This window comes from Leguminivora glycinivorella, chromosome 26, assembly GCF_023078275.1.
Source record: "Leguminivora glycinivorella isolate SPB_JAAS2020 chromosome 26, LegGlyc_1.1, whole genome shotgun sequence".
In the NCBI taxonomy this organism is placed as follows: domain Eukaryota; kingdom Metazoa; phylum Arthropoda; class Insecta; order Lepidoptera; family Tortricidae; genus Leguminivora; species Leguminivora glycinivorella.
This window is the reverse complement of record NC_062996.1, coordinates 10,787,895-10,811,682: the sequence shown is the minus strand read 5'-3', so window position 1 is coordinate 10,811,682 and position 23,788 is coordinate 10,787,895. Positions and strand designations below refer to the sequence as shown.

The 23,788-nt window shown below is 38.8% G+C and overlaps 2 protein-coding genes across 2 annotated transcripts in view; one reads left to right on the top strand and one right to left on the bottom strand.

The window, feature by feature from the left end:
* Positions 1-839: 839 nt before the first annotated feature.
* LOC125239919 (serine hydrolase-like protein 2) lies at positions 840-9,737 on the top strand. Its single transcript, XM_048147692.1, has 6 exons — positions 840-1,012; positions 1,481-1,642; positions 4,100-4,207; positions 7,231-7,399; positions 8,187-8,294; positions 9,291-9,737. The coding sequence occupies exons 1-6, from the start codon at positions 844-846 to the stop codon at positions 9,589-9,591; spliced, it is 1,017 nt and encodes a 338-aa protein (XP_048003649.1). The 5' UTR covers positions 840-843; the 3' UTR covers positions 9,592-9,737.
* An 821-nt stretch (positions 9,738-10,558) lies between these two features.
* The window catches only part of LOC125239617, a 97,378-nt gene continuing 84,148 nt past the window's right edge, over positions 10,559-23,788 (bottom strand). Inside the window, exons 41-42 of the mRNA XM_048147229.1 lie at positions 13,286-13,447; positions 10,559-10,654 (exon numbers count right to left, since the gene is read on the bottom strand). Of these exons, the coding sequence (XP_048003186.1) occupies positions 10,577-10,654; positions 13,286-13,447 (240 nt within the window). The 3' untranslated portion in view covers positions 10,559-10,576. The remainder of the gene's footprint in view (positions 10,655-13,285; positions 13,448-23,788) is intronic.

The window sequence follows — 23,788 nt, the reverse complement described above, 5'->3', positions numbered from 1 at the left end:
AAAATTGTAATATTAGAACAGTTTATAACTTATATTACAAGCAGAGGCAATTGAAAACAGAATACCGATTAATACTATTGTAATTTTAGCTAAAAATTGGTGAGCATTAAACTCTTCGTTCGTCGCGACATCTATTGACAAGTAGCAGTACTGATAATTTACGCTAGCTGACGCGTGATTTACGCGTGAATGACGCTAGATGGCACTACAAATAACTTGCATTTACTGATGTATGGAGTTACAACTCTTCCCTTACTTATTCCTCTATGGTGAAAACAGTAGACGTACACAGATACACACCTCGGCCAGTTAATAGTACTTAAATAAGAAGTCTCTGTTGATCTGCAAATTGTGACAATTTGATTGGGAAGCTCGAGTGTATAGTATTCAGTAAGAAAATGTACATTTTTGGTCATTCATTAAATAAGATCTTTTAAATAAAACCTGTTTCTTTTAACCCTAATTTTGCCCTAATTTCAATAAAATAAAATAAAAACCAAACAAGCTATAGACGGTCAAGCAAATCATGGCGCTTAAAAAGGAGGCATATTTGAAAAATTTAGGGCTCAGCAGCCAGTTTTCTTCATAAAACGGGTACCTTCCTCAACCTTGACGTCAGCGGAATCATCGACTTAAAAATTTATTGGAAATGTGAGGCCGAAGGTTTAATTCCCATAGAAAAATTGAATTTTGCGCCATTTTTTTTTGTGCCAAAATTGCTCTTCTCTGAATATTCTGGTAAATAGGGAGAAGTGTGGAAGAAAATGTATGATTTTTGAACGTAATTTATAGTGTCACTAATGTCACTCTTCGTGTCATCTGTCAAAGTCAGATGCACGTCAAATGACCTTTAAACTTTATTTTGATTTTATTACACCTTTTAATCAAGATAATAAACATATTCACGATAAAACAAAGCAAAATTCAACCAGGATATTGATTTGCTTAAAAGGTAAAGCTATGAAAGTTTTAAAAGAGTGGACAATCGAAGCACCATGGGGAAAAATGGCAAGTAAGTTATCTCATTTTTATAATACTTTTGTACATTGTAAAAGGCTTATTTATGAATTTTATAAGTTTGGAATACATACTACAAATACTTACAAGTAGTAATACATATTATGTGGCTTACAAAATAGTGTTTACAATAATTTTAAGCGTAACACAACTGCAAACTAACTTATAAACCACACTGACATTGACATAGTTGTGAAGAAAAAAATCAAATCATTTGTTTTATTTATGTCTCTTCTTATTCGACAAAAAAAAAGCAAAAAGTGTACTCATATACGGAAACTAAGTAATTTGAAAAAGAATGCCCAAACTTAGCAACAATATTTAACAGAAAAAATTAACAATTGTTGTATTCTTTGGTATCAAAATATTTAAGGTGTCTTTTGTGGCTAAAAGAAGTGTTATATATTTTTTAAAAGATCAACAATATGTTAAACCCTTTTTAATACATCATATGGTATTACAGTGATATCTTGGGGCAACGAGACAGGTCCTCCGGTGCTATTAGTACATGGACGGCAGGACAGTGCTGCCACCTTCGAGCCACTTCTACAGTTGTTGCCGGACACATATCATTACGTGGCTTTTGATCTGCCGGGGCATGGCCGTTCTGATCCTTTCCCTCCAGGTGAGTCTTCCCAGTTGCACTAGAAAGGTTTTAAAAAAAATATTGAAAACCCTGATTTCCACGTTTATCGTACGACTTTTCTCAGTACAGGCACAGTATAATAAAGAGTACTATCGTACAGTATAGCCACTCCCGCTCCCCGCTGAAAGTACCGCACACCCCCGCTCGGTTACCTCACAGTTACCGCCTGTCAAAAACGCGAACAGTCGACCTGTCATATTTCACTCATACAAGCATGGTACGCGTTCACCTACACGAGCTTAGAATGTGTGCTAGGAACGCGCCTCTTTCATATATTTGATCGCCAGTGTCCGAGCTGTGGTACAGGTGGCCCTCCGGAGTTTCGAACTGACATAATGAATCTCTTCTCGCACTAGTGCGTAAAAAAGACACTTCGTACTTCGTAATGTACCATTCCACTTGTATGGAAAATTTGTCATTACAAACAGTTACTTTATTTATTATTTATTATTATTATTTATTTGATACACTAGCAGCTCTTCGAGCTGATGCGTGTATATCACTGCACTTGTGTTTATTTTGCACTCTTCAAAGTTCTAATATAATTGTCCAGTCTATTTTTAGTTTTTTTTTTTCAGTCAGTTTAGTTTGTTATTTAGTTTTTTTTATAGATTTAATTTTATTCATAGGTTTAGTTTAGTTTTCATGTTATTGTTTTAGGTATTACTAGTTTATATGGTTTTGTGTTTAATTTAATATTTAATAAATATAGTTACTTAAGTTCAGAAAAATAAAAGATTGTTACTGTAAGAATCAGGATTTTGACCTGTATTTCAGAAGAAGCCCAGCAACCTAATTGTGAAAACGAAACAAATATTTTTCAAGTAGGCATATTAGGTACAGTCAACCAATTGGAACCCTAGGCCACTCTACAACCATGTCAAAATGACAAGCAGTAGAAGATTTCTTACAATCTGATTTATAACGTCACTATGACATAGTTCTACAGTGGCCAGTTCCAATTGGTTCACTGTACTATGCGCATATGAACGTCAAATAAAGCTATGATCTGTTTACTCTGTTATGACTAGTTTTTATAAATATAAATAATAGTTATTTGTTATACAAGGGGGCAAAGTTGTATTTTAATGCCGAGTGTGGAATTGAAAAACGAGCAAGAGAAAGGATTCTATAGTTGAACAACGAGCGAAGCGAGTGGTTCGAGAATAGAATCCCGAACTTGCGAGTTTTTTAACACACGAGAAGTAAAATACATTTGCACCCGAGTGTAACACAAAACTTTTCCCCTCACTATAGCGAGGAAACTACAACGCAAAAAAATGCGCTTATCACTGCTTCCAGTAGTTCCACAGGTGGTAAATCATCTTAATTACTAGATTCACCTACTTTTATCAATTTTAAAGCAGTTAATTTGACTTTATTCAAGGTCAAATTACTTTACCCACTAGTGGATAAAATGCGTTTTTACCCGCTGGTATTAAAAGACAAAACACGTGTTTCCGAGCTAGTGAGGGGAAAAGTATTTTCCTAAGAACAAAGCTAGTAAGTAAGAAAAATAAAACCGCCTTCAAAAATAAGCGCGTTACAAAACACGGAGAAACTAAAAAGCAAAAAATAATAAACCTTTGAATTCAGATTTCTTATCGTATTGCAATAATCTAAACATCCAAATTATAAACAAATCAATTATTTTTGTAGTCGGTACCAGACCTGTTCGTCGCCTTGCTATTGCCTGTTTGCCCCACCCAACCATACACAGGCTGGTACCGACTCCAAAAATAATTGATTTGTTTATAATTTGGATGTTTAGATTATTGCAATACGATAAGAAATCTGAATTCAAAGGTTTATTATTTTTTGCTTTTTAGTTTCTCCGTGTTTTGTAACGCGCTTATTTTTGAAGGCGGTTTTATTTTTTGTTAAAAAGTTAATTTATTTGTTGATTTTTAGTGGTTCCTAGTGATATTATATGTATCAGTCCGAATATATGTACAGTAGTGAAAGAATTATCCTTTAACTCCTAACCATTGAGGAGTTGACCTTCCATCATCAGCTCAGCCACATAAAATTACTACCGTCAGGCGTAAATACTGGTGTACCTTTGAAAAATACACTAAAAACATTACATGTGCCTATAACATTTGAAGAGTTCCCTCGATTTCTCCAAGATCCCATCATCAGACCCTGACTTGGTGCCAATGGGACCATCGCGACCCGTTCGATCAAAAAAAAAATTTTGAAAATCGGTCCACGATTCTCGGAGATACAAAAAAAAATAAAAAAATAAATAAAAAATAAAAACATTCAGTCTAATTGAGAACCTCCTCCTTTTTTGAAGTCGGTTAAAAACAAACAGTTTATTGTACAAGAAAAGAATACAGCACAAAGGCGAACTTATCCCTTTGAGGAGAGTATTCCTCAAAAAATATGTGTATTTTGTGTTTATGTAATCCAAGTTATTTGTTATTTCTATAGGATTAGTACCGACGAGACTGAACTATGTGGGCGCTTTACAAGTAGCAGTGTGGCATCTACGCTGGAAGGAGTTCATCTTTGTGGGACACTCCATGGGGTGTGAGGGAGGTAAAAAAGAAATTATAACTTTGTTTCACAAGAAGGCAAAGTTGTTATTAATAGTATTTTATGCAACAGGCGTTTAAAGGAGGTCAAAAAAGACGAGTGGCGTGGGTAACAATTTGAGGCGAAGCCGAAAATTGTTATTAAGACGCCACGAGTATTTTTTGACTCAGTTAAACACTGTTGCATACAATACTTTTTCTACGACCATGCACTTACTTTTGAATAGTTTTTCGCACAAGCACTGTTTCCTATAAGTATTTTGACTGGTCCTCTGCAATGTTTCTGCACTCACCCTGTCGCTCGCACTCCCCCGCGCCGCCGCCCGCCCCCGCCGGCGCCCCGCGGCCCGCTATATCCCTTAACGGCTACCTAACAATGCTTTAAGAGCTATATCGTATGTGTGGGTGCGCGGGGCGCCGGCCGGGGGCGGGCATCTGCCGTGTAGGGTTTTAACGATCTATGCACGACACGGTAAATGACGAATAACGACACGGGAGTAGAAAAAAGTATTAAAACGCTCGTTGTAATTTTGAGACCCATGCAAGTGAAAGATCCCAATATTTTCAGGGTTCGAAAATATCCGATATTTATAATAACAAAATATCGGATAGGTATTTATGATATATATCGATCAACTTTGATATAATATCCAGTTTGTATGGAAGGCATATTATTATTTTGTTGCACTATTTATGAATACAACTTTAGATAAGGAAAATTCTACTAAAAAACATAACATTTAACAGTAACAAACATAAAAAAACTATATTTTTAACAATGTTACATTTTTTAAAACCATTTTTGTATTGCAATATTTATAAACAAATGATAAATATCGGATATTTATATCCATTGATATATATCGTCGAACCCCGCTGGATATATATCCGATATATATCGGATATATCTTGATATATATCCGATATATATCGGATATATCTTGATATATATCCATTCATATATATCCTCGAACCCTGAATATTTTAATAGCCTATAGCCTATATTCCCATTACGAATTGAACGGAACAAACGTAAACAAACTGCTGTCACTGTCAAAGTAACACGTGCAGCTCAAGTCAGGGGTTCTTAAAGTAAGGGCCGACAGAAGAACAAATAACTTTTAACCAGTTATTAACGATCACTCAACACACTTAAAATCGTGAATAGATCGAACACCATGACTGTTATATTATGTTATGATCCCATGACATGCAAGTCAAAATAAAAATCGGTCCAAAATTTACGAAGTTCTGTCATATCAGATACTTACAAAACCAATAATTAAATTTATAACCGCCTTATTATGCACCATCGTACACTCAGTTCAACTATACTTGTCCAATCATGTACACAAACACTGCTGGAAAACATTATCTCACTTTTCTCTGGAATTGCACATTAACCATCACTAAAAATGTATTATACACTTAAATAAACTCACAAAGTAGTGTAATCAATCAAAAAACCACTGAAAAATATCATTTCTAAAACGATTTTCATCAATAATTGTAATTACGAACGGATGACATCAAAAACTCCTGACATTACGAAGTCTAATTGTCTATGAGTCGTAATGTTGGGATGACAACTTATCGTTATGAACTATCGATATTAGCGTTTGATGACGATGTTTGTATAGCTTGGGAAAAGTGCGTTGATATTAATTACAATAATTTATCAGATTTATTAACCGACTTCTTTACGTTTTATTTCCTACCTCTTTACAATAAATATTTTACTATCAGTATATTTTTTGTTGTATTAATGTTAATGTTAGGTACTATAAAATGAATACTGTACTAGCCTTTTCCATAGGATTGTTGCAAATGTGACGAAACCTAGTTAAATTTTGGTTTTTACATGGATATTGTGTGACGTAAAATTGAAAATCCTCAGGGTGGCTAGCCGAATGGCACAATCGCTCACGAAACGCTCACGAAACGGAGCGCTAGTAGATATCTATCTCTATCGCGCTTGCGTATTGGCGCGACAGAGCCAGCGGCGTATCGCTTTCGTTTGGCGTCGGTGAAATGCCATTCGGCTACGGGGCCTGATGACGTTAGCAGCGTTAATTTACAAATTATCGGTAATACATCATTTTATCGACATTTCTAATTACTAGTAATTGTCTTTGATCATATTTGACGTTTCGTTTGTTTACATGATAGGGCAAGTAAAGATGAACCGACTGTATTTAAAGACGGTTTTAATTAGCCATTAAAATTCACTACCACATAGTCTCGAAAGTTGCTGAAAAATAATGTTTAGCGGCCCGCTACTTGGTCGCCCAGGTACATTTCCACAGTGATGCCAGTGCAATAAACAAACTATCCGACACAAACGGCTTTTTAATTTCAATAAATATACCAAACGTTTTGTGTTGAAATTTATTTTCCATCGAACAGAGTCATTATTTGTGTAATGGAATAAGTAAAGATTATTAATAAACTTGTAAAATATCGGCAATTTTAATACCTCGAAAGATGCAAATTTTCTGTAGCACCGGCCACACCTTTGTTTACAGTAATTCCGGCTAATTCAAAATAGGAATTTATACGTTGGTGAAGTGAAAAATGCTGTGTGTCACTCGGAGGGTCAATACGCAATAACATGAGTCACAATTTTATGGCGTTCCATTTATTCACGATGAATGTGATATTTTATCTCTAAATAACTGTTACTTCTCCGATATATGCATAGATCCTCTAATATGCAGCTGTAGTTCAAATAAACACTAAATGAAGTCGTGACTCACGTGTGTGCGTGAGGATTGAAGCACGCAGGCAGGCAGACACGTCAAACTCTCCCCGGGATGTCCCTCCGCTCCCCGGGATGTCCCTCCCCTCCCCGGGATGTCCCTCCGCTCCCCGGGATGTCCCTCCCCTCCCCGGGATGTCCCTCCGCTCCCCGGGATGTCCCTCCCCTCCCCGGGATGTCCCTCCGCTCCCCGGGATGTCCCTCCGCTCCCCGGGATGTCGTTTTTGCGTCGGGGGTTAAAAATAACACATTTATTTGATATGTTCGAGGTTTATTCTTCAACGCGGTGTACCCTCACCGGATAACGAAGCTGATTCTCCTAGACCCGGGGCCAGCCATAACCCGTCTACAAGTACAAGACCCTCAGGAGTACTTCGCTGCCTTCCACCAGAAGTACTATGACAACTACCACACGTTCGCTCAGAAGAGAGTTTACAGGTAATTCTTTATAGTACTTATATATTGGTGGTTAAAAAGCATATGAAGCCTGTGTGGTGACGGGTTAAGAATTTCACCACCCCCTTTCTTCCCGTGGGTGTCGTAGAAGGCGACTATGGGATATGAGTTAAATTGTGGCGTAGGCGAGAGGCTGGCAACCTGTCACTGCAATGCCACAGTTTCGTTTTCTTTTAACCCCTTATTTGCCAAGAGTGGCCCTGAAGCTTTAGTAGTTTCATGTGCTCTGCCTACCCCTTTATGGGATACAGGCGTGATTGTATGTATGTATGTAAAATGCATATAGCTTGCATAATGGTAAGATTTACCGTATCTAGATATTCTAGATGTCTCGGGCACGGTGTTTTCAGTCAAAGGAAATCACCACCCTTTTCTCCCATGGGTGTCGTAGATGTCGACTATGCGATATGAGTTCAAATAAGTCGTTGGCGATAGGCTAGCAACCAGTCACTGTAAGGCACGCCACACACAGTTTTAAAAAAAAAAGACTTGTATGCAATCTGTCAGATCAATCTGAAAATTCATAATCTTAAAAAAACAAGAGTGTGTGTAGACAGTCGCGAAATTGTAAGGAACTCCGTGCACTCGATCTGATTTTTGTAAGATTATGATTTTTTCAGATTATCCATTGTAGGACTGTCTGTTGCCGGCCTGAGATCACAATTTTGTTTTCTTTCAACCCCTTTTAAGTGGCACTGAGCAGTTTCATGTGCTCTGTCTACCCTTTTTGGGAATGCAGGCGTGAGTTTATGTATATATTTTCTTGCAGTAAGCAGCGCGCTCTGGACGCAGTGATGAAAGCGCGTGGCTTCACCGAGTCTCAAGCGGAACTCGCCCTGTCTCGAAATATGGTTAAAGTGGGAGAGGACCTCTATGAGTAAGTCCTCTCTCTGGCTCTCTCTCTCTCTCTCTCTCTCTCTCTCTCTCTCTCTCTCTCGCTCGCTCTGGACGCAGTGATGAAAGCGCGTGGCTTCACCGAGTCTCAAGCGGAGCTCGCGCTCTCTAGGAATATGGTTAAAGTGGGAGAGGACCTTTATGAGTAAGTGCTCTCTCTCTCTCTCTCTCTCTCTCTCTTTCTCTCTCTCTCTGGACGCAGTGATGAAAGCGCGTGGCTTCACCGAGTCTCAAGCGGAGCTCGCGCTCTCTAGGAATATGGTTAAAGTGGGAGAGGACCTCTATGAGTAAGCGTGATTGTCTCTTCGTCTCTATCTCTTCTCTTCTTAACTTACGCGGCTAACACCCTTATCATTGCCTTACTTAGTGGTACTACAAATATTGAAAATTTAAATATTGAAATTATCGTATTAGTTTTAATGGATACAATTTGAGCTACCAACCTACAAGAGATGAGTTGTCCTGTCGCTCAGACTTTTTAGCATTAGAGAGAACGTAAAAGCACGAAGCACGAGGTCTTTTATATGAGACATTTTTGCCACAACTGTCATTCATCAACTGTCAGTATCATAAACAGATATTTTAGTAAAATACTCTATTGTTTTATACACTAAAATTATAAAAGTGTGTTTGTTATTTATATAAATAATACTTAGAATTATTCGTTTAATTTAAAAGTATTTTTTAATCTGTATTATTTAAAATTTCCTTAGGTATTTAGTTCTGGAAAGGTTGCATATTAACACCCCCTTTCTTCCCGTGGGTGTCGTAGAAGGCGACTGTGGGATATGGGTTAAATCGTGGCGTAGGCGAGAGGCTGGCAACCTGTCACTGCAATGTCACAGTTTCGTTTTCTTTCAACCCCTTATTTGCCAAGAGTGGCACTGAAGCTTTAGTAGTTTCATGTGCTCTGCCTACCCCTTTATGGGATACAGGCGTGATTGTATGTATGTATGATTGTATAAGCTCCTTTTTTCAGGTTAACCTGGGACCGCCGTCTCCTCTGCCTCCCACCCCCTAATTACCCCCCCTCCTACTACTACCAGCTATTCTACTCCCCCACCCCCACCTTATTAATCGCCGCGCAACAATGGCAGGGTGGCTACGCCAATGGGAAAGAAGAGACATTAAAGTTGATCAGTGATTTAGAGAAGAGTTTGGAGAATTTTACTGTTTTGACGGTAGAGGGCGGGCATGATGTTCATTTTACTAATCCTGAGAGATTTGTTAAAGATTTTTGTCAGTTTTTGGATAAGAATTTTGAGAAGTCTAAACTGTAGATGATATAAGTAGGGGTGGCTCCACAGAACTTAATTTAGATAGAAGAAACAAATATTATATTTGTATAGGGGCCGAGCGTGTCAAATTTTGTACTGGAGTTGATTCTTGCCTGTAATTTTAAATATGTCTCAGGCCCTTGAGTGTTCATAATTTTTGTGTTGTTGCAATTAAATATCACGTGACGAAGCATTTTTAATGTTTTTGTTGACTTCAACTTACAAAAATTGACGCCCGAAAGCTGCAAGCTGCGAGTAAAGACGGACAACTCAGTGGATTTCACTGAGTTCATTTGACACGCTAAGTAGATACGTTTTTCTTGATCTAATCTTTGTAAATAAAATACATTTTTTTTATTAATACATGCTTTTTATTTCATATTTCAACAGCTGTTTCATGTTTATTTCATATTTTAAATTCACAGGAAATATCTCAATTATAATATAAAAACATCAAGTCACTTTTACAACAAAAATGCTATTATTCTTTGGACGAATCCTTTACTGATATTCTTGATGAAATAATTGTGTGTATAATGTAGTCAATAATTGACACCTTTAAGTAAGGTAAAGACATCGTAGCTTCCGAACGTATGAACCGATTTAGTTTTTTTTTTTTTTATTATGAATAGGTAGACGTTTGACCACGATCACACCTGATGGTAAGTGATGATGCGGTCTGCGGTGGAGCACGCTTACCTATGAGATACCTATTTACTCTTGCTTTAAAGAGACCTGGATTGTACTCATGTGGGAACACAGACTCAGGCAGGACATTCCACTCCTTGGCGGTTAGCAAAATAAATGTTGAAGCGAAACGCTTAGTGCGTATTTTTGGAATACTAACCGTGAAGCGAGTTAGTATTAGTTAGTTTTTTTTTGTTTGAAAGCTGAATTAGTCGGGAGCACAGGTCGGGAGTGTTCTTAGCCATGTTTCATGAAAATCGGTTCATTATTTCCGGGTTTTTTCCATAATTTTAATTTTAAATTAGACCCATGGCTCCCAGCCGGCACGGACCACGCTTAGTAATTCCGGAGAAGTGCAGTGCCGCAGCAAACAGGAGATCTGAAAAGTAATAAAACGTATTTTAATGTACGGATCTACTCACGTTAATATACACCGTGTTGTTTTTGTTTTCCGTTAAATTCGACACGTAGCTAGGTTCATTATCAGGAACCATCCTGTATATAAGTTTTAGTTAAATTCGCAAAAAAATTGTATTATAATTTTTATCCATACTAATATTATAAATGGGAATGGGAAAGTGTGTGTGTCTGTTTGTTTGTCCGTCTTTCACGGCAAAACGGAGCAACGAATTGACGTGATTTTTTAGGTGGAGATAGTTGAAGGGATAGAGAGTGACATAGGCTACTTTTTGTCTCTTTCTAACGCGAGCGAAGCCGCGGGCAAAAGCTAGTACATAATAAATGAATTTATTAGTGTGAGAGACCCTTAGGAACATTCAAGTTAGTGTCAAGTGATTGACGGCACATGTCAAAACAAATAACATTAGGAATTGGTAAAGGTTAATAACTCGATTACCGTAAGAGTTAAGACGTAAGTTTCTTAGAGAAATGAATTGTATTTGAACTAAAGAACCTTCCCTTAAAGTTAACGGAATTCAATAAAAACAGGGTGTATACCATAAACCAGACATATAAAACTCCGTATAGACAGATAAAGTCTAAGAAAAAAACGTACCTCAATACCATACAGAAAAAGCTACGGTGGGCTAGATGGCATTACACCTTTGGGGTACGTTCAGCTAGATGGCGCTAATACTAATGTTTGACATTTTAGCACATATCAAGCTAAGAATATGGGTCAAATTGTCAAAACTGAGGTTCATAAGTTTTAAGCCAGTGTCGAGAGATGGCAGTCTATGCACTGTGATTACACATTTTACTTCGACAGTAACTCTCTATAATACTCGATCCTCTTTGCTACAAATGTATTTATTTTTAAAATGTCTACTGACGTGATATCATAATATTAAATTAAGAAGCGTCATTTGTTCTTATTAAAAATAAAAAACCGGCCAAGAGCGTGTCGGGCCACGCTCAGTGTAGGGTTCCGTAGTTTTCCGTATTTTTCTCAAAAACTACTGAACCTATCAAGTTCAAAACAATTTTCCTAAAAAGTCTTTATAAAGTTCTACTTTTGTGATTTTTTTCATATTTTTTAAACATATGGTTCAAAAGTTAGAGGGGGGGGCGCACTTTTTTTTCCTTTAGGAGCGATTATTTCCGAAAATATTAATATTATCAAAAAACGATCTTAGTAAACCCTTATTCATTTTTAAATACCTATCCAACAATATATCACACGTTGGGGTTGGAATGAAAAAAAATATCAGCCCCCACTTTACATGTAGGGGGGGTACCCTAATAAAACATTTTTTTCCTTTTTTTATTTTTGCACTTTGTCGGCGTAATTGATATACATATTGGTACCAAATTTCAGCTTTCTAGTGCTAACGGTTGCTGTGATTATCCGCGGACGGACGGACGGACGGACGGACGGACGGACGGACGGACAGACAGACATGGCGAAACTATAAGGGTTCCTAGTTGACTACGGAACCCTAAAAAAGGCAAAAATATTCGGGGAAAATATGATTTTGGCCACTTCCAGGCTGCGAAACAGCGCCATCTAGTTTTAAGCCTAATAAGCTTTGTCAGTTCCGTATTATATGGTCTTTGGTATTAGTATATTATGTACTAGCTTTTGCCCCCGCTGCTTCGCTCGCGTTAGAAAGAGACAAAAAATAGCCTATGTCACTCTCCATCCCTTCAACTATATCCACTTAAAAAATCACGACAATTCGTCTCTTCGCTTTGCCGTGAAGGACGGACAAACAGACACACACACTTTTCCATTTATAATATTAGTATGGATTGGGTAAGATTATCCTATAATATTTATTTCCTTAACCTTAACCTTCCCCCGACGCAAAAACGAAGGGGTGTTATAAGTTTGACGTGTCTGTCTGTCTGTTTGTCTGTCTGTCTGTGTGTGTGTGTGTGTGTCTGTCTGTGGCATCGTAGCTCCCGAACGGATGAACCGATTTCGATGTAGTTTTTTTTGTCTGAAAGCTGAGTTAGTCGGGAGTGTTCTTAACCATGTTTCATGAAAATCGGTCTACTATGTCGCGGTCGGGGGTTTTTTCAAAATTTCAATTTTGTGGTTAGGTTTTTTAGTCATTTAGTCATTTATTTAATATTGCATTGTCATGTACATAATAAGGTGTTATAACACTTTAAGTTCTCGCGCTTTGTACACATATTTAAAGTCACACACAGGTCGAACGCGATTAATTAACATTATTTTTACCTTTTTTCCCAACGTTTCGGCCAGGTTGCACTGGCCGTGGTCGCGGAAGACTGACGTCCCAGCAACGTTGGGAAAAAAGGTAAAAATAATGTTAATTAATCGCGTTCGACCTGTGTGTGACTTTAAATATATAATAAGGTGTTAGTTTACATTTGATTCCAGTTCATGACACCCTGTAAGGGCACACAATATTTAACTTAATTTAGGTTATACATTACATAAGTCAATATCAATGTCATCATCATCAAAGTCAAAATCGCTGCATTAATTAATTGGTCAAGTTATTAATATAGATATTAATTTAATTTAATAAATGTCATTTTATAATAGTATGATTGTAGAGATATAAAAGTTTTATATTACCTGTTCTTCAACGGTATACAGCTCTCTATGAGAGTCTCCGAGCGTCCGATCCAAGATTTGTAAGTACTTGTCTTTATATTTGAGTTGGGATCGGTCCGTGACGTGACGACTAATGTCGTACGATGACATTTCACCGCGAAGGATGCCGCGTACTTGACGCACCTGTAAAATAAAATAAATAAATATTATAGGACATTCGATGTAGGGAATAAATTAGAGATGGGCCCACTAGAAGAAACAAATTCATATATTTGTATAGGGGCCGAGCGTGTCAATTTTTGTACTGAAGTTGATTCTTGCCTGTAATTTTAAATATGTCTCAGGCTCTTGATTGTTCATAATTTTTGTGTTGTTGCAATTGAATATCACGTAACGAGGCATTTTTTATGTTTTGGTTGACTTCAACTTACAAAAATTGACGCCCGAAAGCTGCAAGCTGCGAGTAAAGACGGACAACTCAGTGGATTTCACTGAGTTCATTTGACACGCTAAGTAGATACGTTTACTTGATCTATGGTATATATGACATCTGTGGATGGGCCGAATATGGACTTTGCCGAATACGAATATTCAGCCGAACATTCGGTTCAGCTCTTACCGAACCGAACATTCGGCCGAATATTCGGTTACGCCATATTTAGAAAGCGGATGTTAAGATTAAAACTATTAAATGATTGATAATGGTTACATATGCTACTAGAACTACATACGTTATTACGATTTATTGGATTTGATTAAAACTTAGTTAAAACAACTCTAAACTCTTCTCAACTCTTAAGCTACGGTTTTTTCAACTTTGTATTTGTAGTTTGACGCATAGGCAATTTATCTCTTTTTAGTAGTTCCTTAGAAAGCTACTAAAATAGGAGCTTGTTATCCAAAGGAATACGTAAGATCTTCATTACTTTTTACTTTGTTTATTCGGTAAATATTCGGCAAAGCAACCGAATTATTCGGCCGAATACGAACATTGAAAAACTTGCCGAATATGCCGAATACCGAATATTTACCGAATATTCGGCCCATCTCTAGAATAAATCAAATTATTTTATTAATTTTTTTTTCAGCAATTGCAATACTGTTATGTGAACCATCCTCTTTGCTCTGTGCATAGCCCATTTTAATTATATTCAAAATTTACTTTTATTACACGATAAATATATGACACACGTTGTGTGTTGTTAGTACCAATATTTTACGACAATTGCTTATAGTTGACACAAATACATATTTATAAGACAATATATTAGTAACACATACATTGCAAAATTCATTTAAATTAGTACAAAAATAATTCTGTGATCAAAGTTCATACTTTCACAATACAATCTCTTCAGCATTTTATGCTGTTATACATAACGTAAACACTTACGACATCATGACTAATGCTACCCAGCCAGTACTGTAACCGCTATGCTTTGCTATAAAACAACATCACATCATTGCCTTACTATGATAAATAAGACGGATAATGTCTGTTTTGACCGTTCGTATGTAATATAAGTCCCGTTACTGACGTAAAGTTCAACTTAAAACTTAAAGTATCTGATTTCCTAACTAGGGTGCGGAACATCATGTTGCAGAGTCCGACTTGAAGCTGATTATACCGGTGTAATGAGTTTGAACGTAGTCTTCCCTCTCGAGAGATAAACTACCGATGCTACTTTTCGGAAAACAGGAAAAAACTTCCTGCTCCCGGGGTCCAGGCTCCATCCAGGAGATGCTAAATTAAACACAGTAGCGGACCCGAATGTCACGTTCTCTTATTCATCGATTAAAAACCTTACAGGTTTATTTATAACCCTACCACTTTTAGTGGTCCGCGGTTTCGAGTTAGCTTCGCTTTCGCTCTGCGTTGTAGTGGAGTCGCTTACCTTACGTAGGTTCACGCTATCGTTGACGTCATCATTCCAAACGTGAGCTGGCTTCAACCTATCAATTGAAATGCGAGCTTGCCTATTTTGAAATTGGATGAGAAATACTTTATCGTCTCTTTCTAGAACTTTAAATGGTCCCATATACGGTGGTTGTAAAGATTTCCTCACGGTATCGTCTCGTACGAAAACATATTCACAAGTTTGCAACTCTTTGTGAACAAATAGAGTACGGTTATTGCGAGAACCAATAGTTATCGGTTTGTATTGAGCTATTGTATCGCCAATGTTGTCAACTAAACTACAAGGATCGCTAGGTTCGTTTGACTGTGTGCTGAAAAAGTCTCCGGGCAACCGTAGTGCCCGTCCGAACATCATTTCTGCGGCGCTTACGCCGTTATCGCTACGTCCTGCGGCACGCAGGCCAAGCATCACAGTAGACAATTCGTTTTCCCAAGAGCCGTTGTCCATTCTAGCCATAAGGGCTGCTTTAAGGGTGCGATGGAATCTTTCCACCTTAGCATTGCTCTGGGGATGGAACGGTGTGGTCCTAATTCTATCTATGCCTAACAGTTTCATAAGCTCGAACAAGTTACTTTCAAACTGGCGTCCTTGGTCTGTCGTAAGTCTGGTCGGACAACCGTAACGTGCGATCCAACCGTCGAATATAGTTTTGGCTACAACCTCTGCTGTCATATCCTGTATGGGAAATGCTTCCGGCCAACATGTACGCCTATCTATTATTGTAACTAGGTAACGGTTTCCATGTGGAGATGTCGGAAGGGGTCCGACTAGGTCTACATGGATATGTGTCATACGGTCGGCATCTTCAAACGTTCCTAATTTAGACATCGTGTGACGATTAATTTTTGATTTCTGACAAGCGATGCAACATCTTGCCCAATTAACTACGTCTTTGTTCATGCTAGGCCAAAAGAATTTCTTTGTAACTAGCTTACGAGTAACACGCGTTCCAGGATGACTTAAGTTGTGCACACTTTCGAATGCTGTACGTCTAAACTTTTGTGGTAAATACGGTCTTGCTTCTTCTAAAGAAATTTCACAATAGACAGATTTACTACATGTAGGTATCGCTATTAGTTTTAATTTTATATTGCTATTTCCGTCGTGCTGATCCGATTGCGTCATGTTTTTTAACCATTCATCTTTTGCTTGCTCGTCGGCGAGTTCTGCGTAGTCAAGTGATGTGGGGCAAACAATGGTCTTTATGCGAGAGAGTGTGTCAGCAACAACGTTCTCTTTCCCACTTATGTGCCGGATGTCAGTGCTGAATTCGCTAATGAACAATAGTTGCCTTGTTCGTCTTGGTGTTTCGTTATTATTCTTGCCTATATTTTCGAATGCTCTACATAAGGGTTTATGGTCCGTGTAAATTATCAGCGGCCTACCTTCGAATGATTTACGAAAATGTTTCAGTGACATGTAAATAGCTGATAGTTCGAGATCATATGCAGAATAACTTTTTTGAGCTTTAGTCAATTTTTTTGAAAAGAAACCTAAGGGTTCCCATTTCCCGTCAATCAATTGATTCAAAGCTGATCCTACTGACGTAGTTGACGCGTCAGACATTAAGGCTAAGACTGCGTCGGACCGAGGGTGGGACAACGTAACGGCTTTTTTAAGGCCCATTTTACATTGCTCGAACGCCTCTTCGGTCTCGCTCGTCCAAATTATAGGGGTCTTGTCTCGCTTTGTCGCGTTAACTAAATATCGGTCGAGTTTAGCCTGCATGTTCGCTGCTCCAGGGACGTGAGAGCGATAAAAGTTTAGCATTCCTAAAAATCTACGTAATTGTTCTACGTTCTGTGGTTTTGGGTAGTCGACTATGGCTTGCACTTTCTCCTCTAACGGCCTAATGCCCGTGGTAGTTACCTCATGTCCTAGGAACTCCAGCTTCGATTGTCCAAAGCTACACTTGGCTAAATTGATCGTTATGCCGTACTTGTCGAAACGCTCGAAAACCAGTCTAAGATGGTCCCTATGCTGCGCCTCATTATCGCTCGCGATAAGAACATCATCTAAGTAATTGAACAAGAAGTCGAGACCTTCCAGAACTGAACTGTTCATGAAACGCTGAAACGTTTGAGCAGCACATCGAAGCCCAAATGACATTACTGGAAATTCAAATAACCCAAAAGGGGTAATTATGGCGGTTTTTTCAACATCCTGTTTAGCTACTGGAATGCAATGATACGCCCTATTTATGTCTAACTTGGAAAATATCTTTTTACCTGCCAATATGAACGTAAAATCATGTAATCTCGGTATTGGGTATCTATCAGGCTTAGTTTGTGCATTTAAGGCACGATAATCACCGCAAGGGCGAATTTCGCCGTTCTTTTTTGTTACAACCGTTAAAGGACTGGCCCATTGACTTTTGCTAGGCCTACAAATGCCTAACTCTTGCATACGACGAAATTCCTCCTTAACTTTTTTATACCTGTCAGGTGGTAATGGTCTAGCCCGCGCGAATGTTGGTGCACCCGTCGTTTCGATATGGTGTACCACATTGTGTGTGGGTGTTTCCTTGTATGTCGGTGGCTTTGTTATGCTAGGAAACTGCAATAACAAATCATGATACGGGTGGTTACCATTGACAGTATTAATAGTTGGTTGGTTGCTACGTACGGTCGGTGCGGTTATATTAAGAAAAGTCACCAGATCATGCAATTTGCGATCAGTTAAATTTACTACTAACTTGTGATGACTCAAAAAATCGGCTCCCAGTATTGGCTGTTTAACGTCGGCTATAACAAATTCCCATTTGTACGGTCTACGTAACCTTAAATCTAACGTTAAAACTTTAACACCGTATGTTTTGATTTCTGAGCCATTTGCTGCAAACAGTTTTAGATCAGAGCACTCACCCGCACGTTGTTTGTTCTGCACTGGTAATAAGGAAATGTCAGCACCTGTGTCCACTAAAAAATGCAGTCCAGTGTTTAAGTCTGTTACGCATAAACGACGGCTTGGTTTGATAGTACAGATCTCCGTCCTAGTCGCACTCTGTACTATCTCCGCTAGTTTTCCTGTTGGTTGAGTACCCATGCGCAGGGTTGGCGACATTTGGTGGCGGCGGGACCGAATCGGAAATGGTAGTAACAAAGCCAATCTGGTCTCCTCTCGGCTTGGTTCCGGTGGCGTGACGTACTCCTTGGTCTGGACGCTGAACGACCTCCGCGTCCTCTCCTTCCGTAACTGCGACCTCTTGGCCTTGCCCGTTCCAAGTCCATCATTCTGACGCTTAACTTGGCAATCTCAGCGAGTATCACTGCTGTATCTGCGGTTCCTGAGGTGTTCGCTGCGGCTCTGTGCGCCTGACTCTGTGGTACTGCCGCTGCTGCCACGTTAGGGATTCTAGTGGCTTCCGATACGTCATCGGCGATGTTGGCCAGTGTGTCAAGATCGCTCTCCCTGGATGCTACCAAAACTGCGCGCACTGCCGTAGGTAGGTGATTCTGCCACATTATTCTCAGTGTGGCATCGGGGAAGCTGTCCTTAGCCAGGTTGCGCATCTTGGCCAATAGCTGGGATGGTTTTTGATCGCCCAGGTCCATTTCCCCGAGGACCTTCTCTACTTGCCTGTTTTTGGAATCTTCCAACATCTTCAAGAGCTTCGCCTTAAGCTCCTGATATCGGTTGGTGGCGGGCGGGTTAGTTAGAAAATCTGCCAGCCGCAGTATTACATCCTTTGGTAGCTTTGACACCACCATGTCGAATTTGGCGTCGTCCCCTATCCGCTGTGGTGTTAATACTGCTTCCGTCCGGATGAACCAAACTCTGGGCTGGTCCACCCAGAAATCTGGTATCCGGCTCGACACTGAAATGGCTACCACATCGGTCGTTTCTGCTGCTGGTACATTGTCCGCGCCCGGTTGAGTCTCACTGCCCGAAGTTAATTTATTGGGATCCGGACTCATTTTTAATCACTTTAACTGTTTTTATTATTCACTGATCGTCCACTGATTCACGTCGGGAGGTCACCACTTTAGAAGTTATTTGTCTGCACTTCTATATTATAAGAGGTGATATATTGGTGTGGAATAATAAGCACTTTATAATTAACTCCGTATATTAAAATAACCAGTTAACGTTACAATGGTCGGAGTGAGACTGGCGTCTCGTTCTCACATTGAAAGGATATTGCTTTTGGCTAGTCAGCTCATATCGCGGTGCGCACGTACTTGAATATGAGCTGACATAGCTATACTGTTCCTACATTTTATTTGATCGATAGATGGCAGCACCATCTGTCTCGCTATATCGTAATCCTGCAAAAGGATTCATATAGGAGGTGCAAGCACAAATTGCTCGCCCTTAGAGTTGGTCAAAGGCGCCTAGCCTTCAGAGATAACATACACTAGAGAAATTTCGACGGGTACCTCGGCGGTCGGGGTGGTGTAGCGGTTTGAGCACGTCAGCCGCGATAGCTGGAGACCCGGGTTCGATTCCCGGCTTCGCCACCAGTGTAGGTATCTTGATAATCATAACAATGTGGGTAGACTAAGCTATGTATGAATAAATTAGTTTATGCTCGGTAATGGTCGTTTCCATATCTCCTGACATGGCGCAGTCGGTTTTAATAGTTTAAAGTGTGAAATTTCGTGATTTGCCCACTTATTTAGTGTAAAAAATAAACTGTGACTGATTTGCGATGGAGTCGACACTTAAACCTCCATCTCCGTTTTGTTTTGAGAACGATATGGCGAGTGTAACTACGGGCAATCTTAGTAGGCAGTGGTCAAAATGGCGGAAATCTTTTGAAACATATTCAAAAGCATGTGAATTTGGTAAAAAAACCGAAGATGTACAGCTTAGTATATTACTGCATGTTATTGGCGAACAGTGCAGAGAAGTATATGACCAATTCACTGAATCGTTTGCCATAACAAAAGCCCTGTTAGATAGATTTGATAAATATTTTTTACCTACGAAGAATTTAACGATGGAACGACATAAGTTTTTTATGCGAAATCAATTAGACGGGGAAACGATTGAGCAGTATACTTTTGAACTGAAAAGGTTGGCAAAAACTTGTGAGTTTGGAGATTTGAACGACGACCTCATTAAAGATAGGTTGATATGTGGTATCACTGAAGATGCTTTGAGAGAGCGGTTACTACGCGAATGTGACCTCACACTGACAAAAGCGATGGATATTAGTAGAATAGCGGAAATGTCGCGAGCACAAGCGAACCACATTAAAACGGGAAAAGGATCTAGGGGCGGAAAAGTGCAGATTAAGAGCTAAGGAGATAATGCATTGGCCGAACATGAATTCTCAGATCAAAGATATGATTTCCCATTGTCAGCCCTGCCTTATGCATAGGAAAGAGAATAGCAAACAACCTTTGACCCCACATAATGTTCCGTCGCGTCCCTGGTCAAAGGTCGGCACTGATATTTTTCACTACGGCAGGAACTCTTATCTTTGCATTATTGATTATTTTAGCAAGTATGTGGAGGTTATAAAATTACGGTCGCTTACGTCGGTTCATGTGATCAACCATTTAAAAAATATATTTTATAGAGAGGGAATACCGGATATCGTGTTTTCGGATAATGGGCCGGAATTTTCATCGTTATTATTTCAGAGTTTTAGTAAAGAGTGGGGCTTTGAGCATCATACGTCATCACCTAGATATTCACAGTCCAACGGGCAAATTGAACGGGCCATTCAGACCATAAAATCAATACTACGCAAGACCACAGAAGACTTCTCGGACTTTAGACTTGCTCTTTTAAATTATTTAAATACACCCATTAGTGACAAATTACCGTCTCCGGCAGAAATTCTAAAAAATAGGAAGCTACGAAGTCATTTACCTTGTCTGCCTGAACGACTGTTACCTAAACCCATAGATAACAGTCAAATTCATCGGGAATTACAAAACCGTCAATTGTCACAAAAACAATTTTATGACAGGGGGAGTAAAAATCTAAGACCGTTAGAATCTGGCTCGTTAGTTAAAGTTCGTAATAATGGTAGGTGGTGTAACGGTGAAATCATAACATTAGTAGGTCCTAGATCGTACTCAGTAAAACTGCAAACGGGCAGGATAATACGACGAAATCGAAGACAACTCATACTAGACTCCGCGCCGCGTCTAAATTAATCAGTTGATCACTTTCCGTATGACGATATAGTAGCAGGTCACACCGGGGCAAATCGAGTGCGTGGCTCCAGTACCACAACTAGTGTCGAACGTGTCCGCCCGTTATCGCAAACAGCTGATTGCTTTGTTTCTCGCTTTGGCAGGACAGTGAGGCCTCCTGATCGGTGGGGATACTCGGCACCTGGTGTACCACAAGTGAATAATCGACCCTAGTAGTAGTAAAACTGGTAAACAAATGATGAATTGCCTAGTAAAAGTACCTAATTACCTACCTATTCATGTTATGTGACTTATGTCAGAAACTTACGAATTTGGAATTTGATTTTGTATGTTCAAAAAAAAAAAAAAACTACATGTTTAATAAATAACACTAAGTGCTAGAAAATTCGATCATAAATCATTATTAGGTATGCATGTTGTAACTTAAACAATTGGTAATATATAAATATATTTTAACATTATGTAACACCAAAGCATGCGGGTGAAAATGTCGAAAATGTTTTGTTTGTTTTGTTTTTTTTTTATTTCATAATGGTAAATTACAGTATAAATTATTCTACGTTAACCTATATGAATTTACATTATGATCGTCAATTATAATAATTTGGCATGCAAAGATACAATAATATAACGTCAATAATACTCAAAAACAATAGAAATTATTAAATTAACAATTTGTAAATGTGGTTTTCAAAACCACCGTCATTAAAACTAAATAAATAATATAGCACAAGTCAAATTAAAAGTCTAATAGTTAGGTATCTCATAATGATCGTCATATTAAAATGAAATTATGAGCAATTGGTAATAATAATAGTTCAAAATGTCAAGTAAATTATTACAATTTTAATTCCATATATTCATCTACCGAATATAATGGATTTTTCAATAAAAAGTTCCTCAGTTGAAGTTCAAATGCTTCGTCAGAGATTTCAGTTCTTAATTCGGCGGGTAGGCGTTCGTAATAGGTAGGGCCTATCACTCGTGGATTCTTGCATGAAAGTGCCATGCGACGCGGCACTGTTCGCAGTCTTCCCGTGGATCTTATCTGTTTGCCTATAACTTCGACACGTTTGAACGTAGACAAGTTTCTTCTTACGAACATCAAAACTTGAAACATGTATAGGGAAAAGTGCGTCATTATGGAATACTTTTTAAAGAGTTCTTTGCAGTGGCACCTTTGTTCAACCCCAGCCAGTAAACGGATGGCACGTTTTTGGAGAATCAATACTCTCTTGGCATCTGTTGAATTTCCCCAAATCAGTGTACCGTATGACATCAAGGAGTGAAAGTGTGAAAAATAGACGTTTTTAAGCGACTTCCTTGATATCAAAGGTTGTAGTTTTTTCAACGCAAATATAGAACTACTCAACCTATTACAAAGCTGATCGACATGGCACTTCCAATTCAGATTCGAGTCAAGTACAAAACCCAGAAACTTTACTTCGTTACATAACGGCATTGGGCAGCTACTGATACATGGCGGTACCGTGGTGTTGCGGCCCGAGAACATCATGACATTGGATTTTGTTATGTTTAACAGTAGGCCATTTGATGAGAACCATGTCTGTAATTGGTCACAAGCTTCATTTATTCCCTCGGCCAACTGCGCGTGTGTTTTTGCCTTAACAACTACAGTGGTGTCGTCTGCAAATAACACTGACAGTCCATTTGTGATGGCAGAGGGTAAGTCATTCACAAACAATAAAAATAGCGTATTTCCGGCCGCCGACCCTTGAGGAATGCCTAAATTAATGTAGCCAGTCTCTGAAACATGCCTCTGGCCATTTAGTGGCATCTTAACTACTTGTTGACGGTCAGACAAGAATGATGCAAGCAATTTATGTGCGGAACCATTTATGCCATACATTGCTAATTTATTTAAAAGTAGTTTATGACTAATGATGTCGAAAGCCTTAGACAAATCGCACAGTATGGCAGCCATCTTGTACTTATCATCTAATCCAGTCAAAATGCAGTCAACGATTTTGTGTGCTGCTGTAGTAGTGGAGCGTTTTTGTCTGTAGGCATACTGGTTATCGGTCAGCAATGCATTATGTTCCAGGTACGACATTAAGGAAGACGACAAAATTGACTCAACAATTTTTGACACTGTAGGTACTATAGTTATAGGCCTGTAATTGTTTACATCACTCTTGTCACCCTTTCCTTTATAGACCGGACACACACGTGTATTTTTAAGTACATTCGGATATATTCCAATTTGAAACATGTCATTAACTAAAACTATTAATATGTCAGATAGAATAGGCCAGATACTTATTAATATATTTAAAGATATGTCATATACGTCTACAGTGGTACTGGTCCTTAACATTGACTTTATGGTTTTATCCAGAAGGTCACGAGTAACAATAGGGAATGCGAAGGACGGTATATCAGTGTTGCCCAAGTGCCCACTGACGTACTGCTTGGATAGGTGCTCATCGTTGCTTACTGCATGTATTTTGGCGATGTTTAAAAAGTGCGAG

Bases quoted from the DNA above. Each gene is read 5' to 3' on its own strand.
- LOC125239919 (XM_048147692.1), top strand. From the start codon at position 844: ATGACCTTTAAACTTTATTTTGATTTTATTACACCTTTTAATCAAGAT. The intron at 1,643-4,099 runs GTGAGTCTTCCC...TTATTTCTATAG, and splicing joins TTCTGATCCTTTCCCTCCAG to GATTAGTACCGACGAGACTG. The intron at 7,400-8,186 runs GTAATTCTTTAT...ATTTTCTTGCAG, and splicing joins GCTCAGAAGAGAGTTTACAG to TAAGCAGCGCGCTCTGGACG.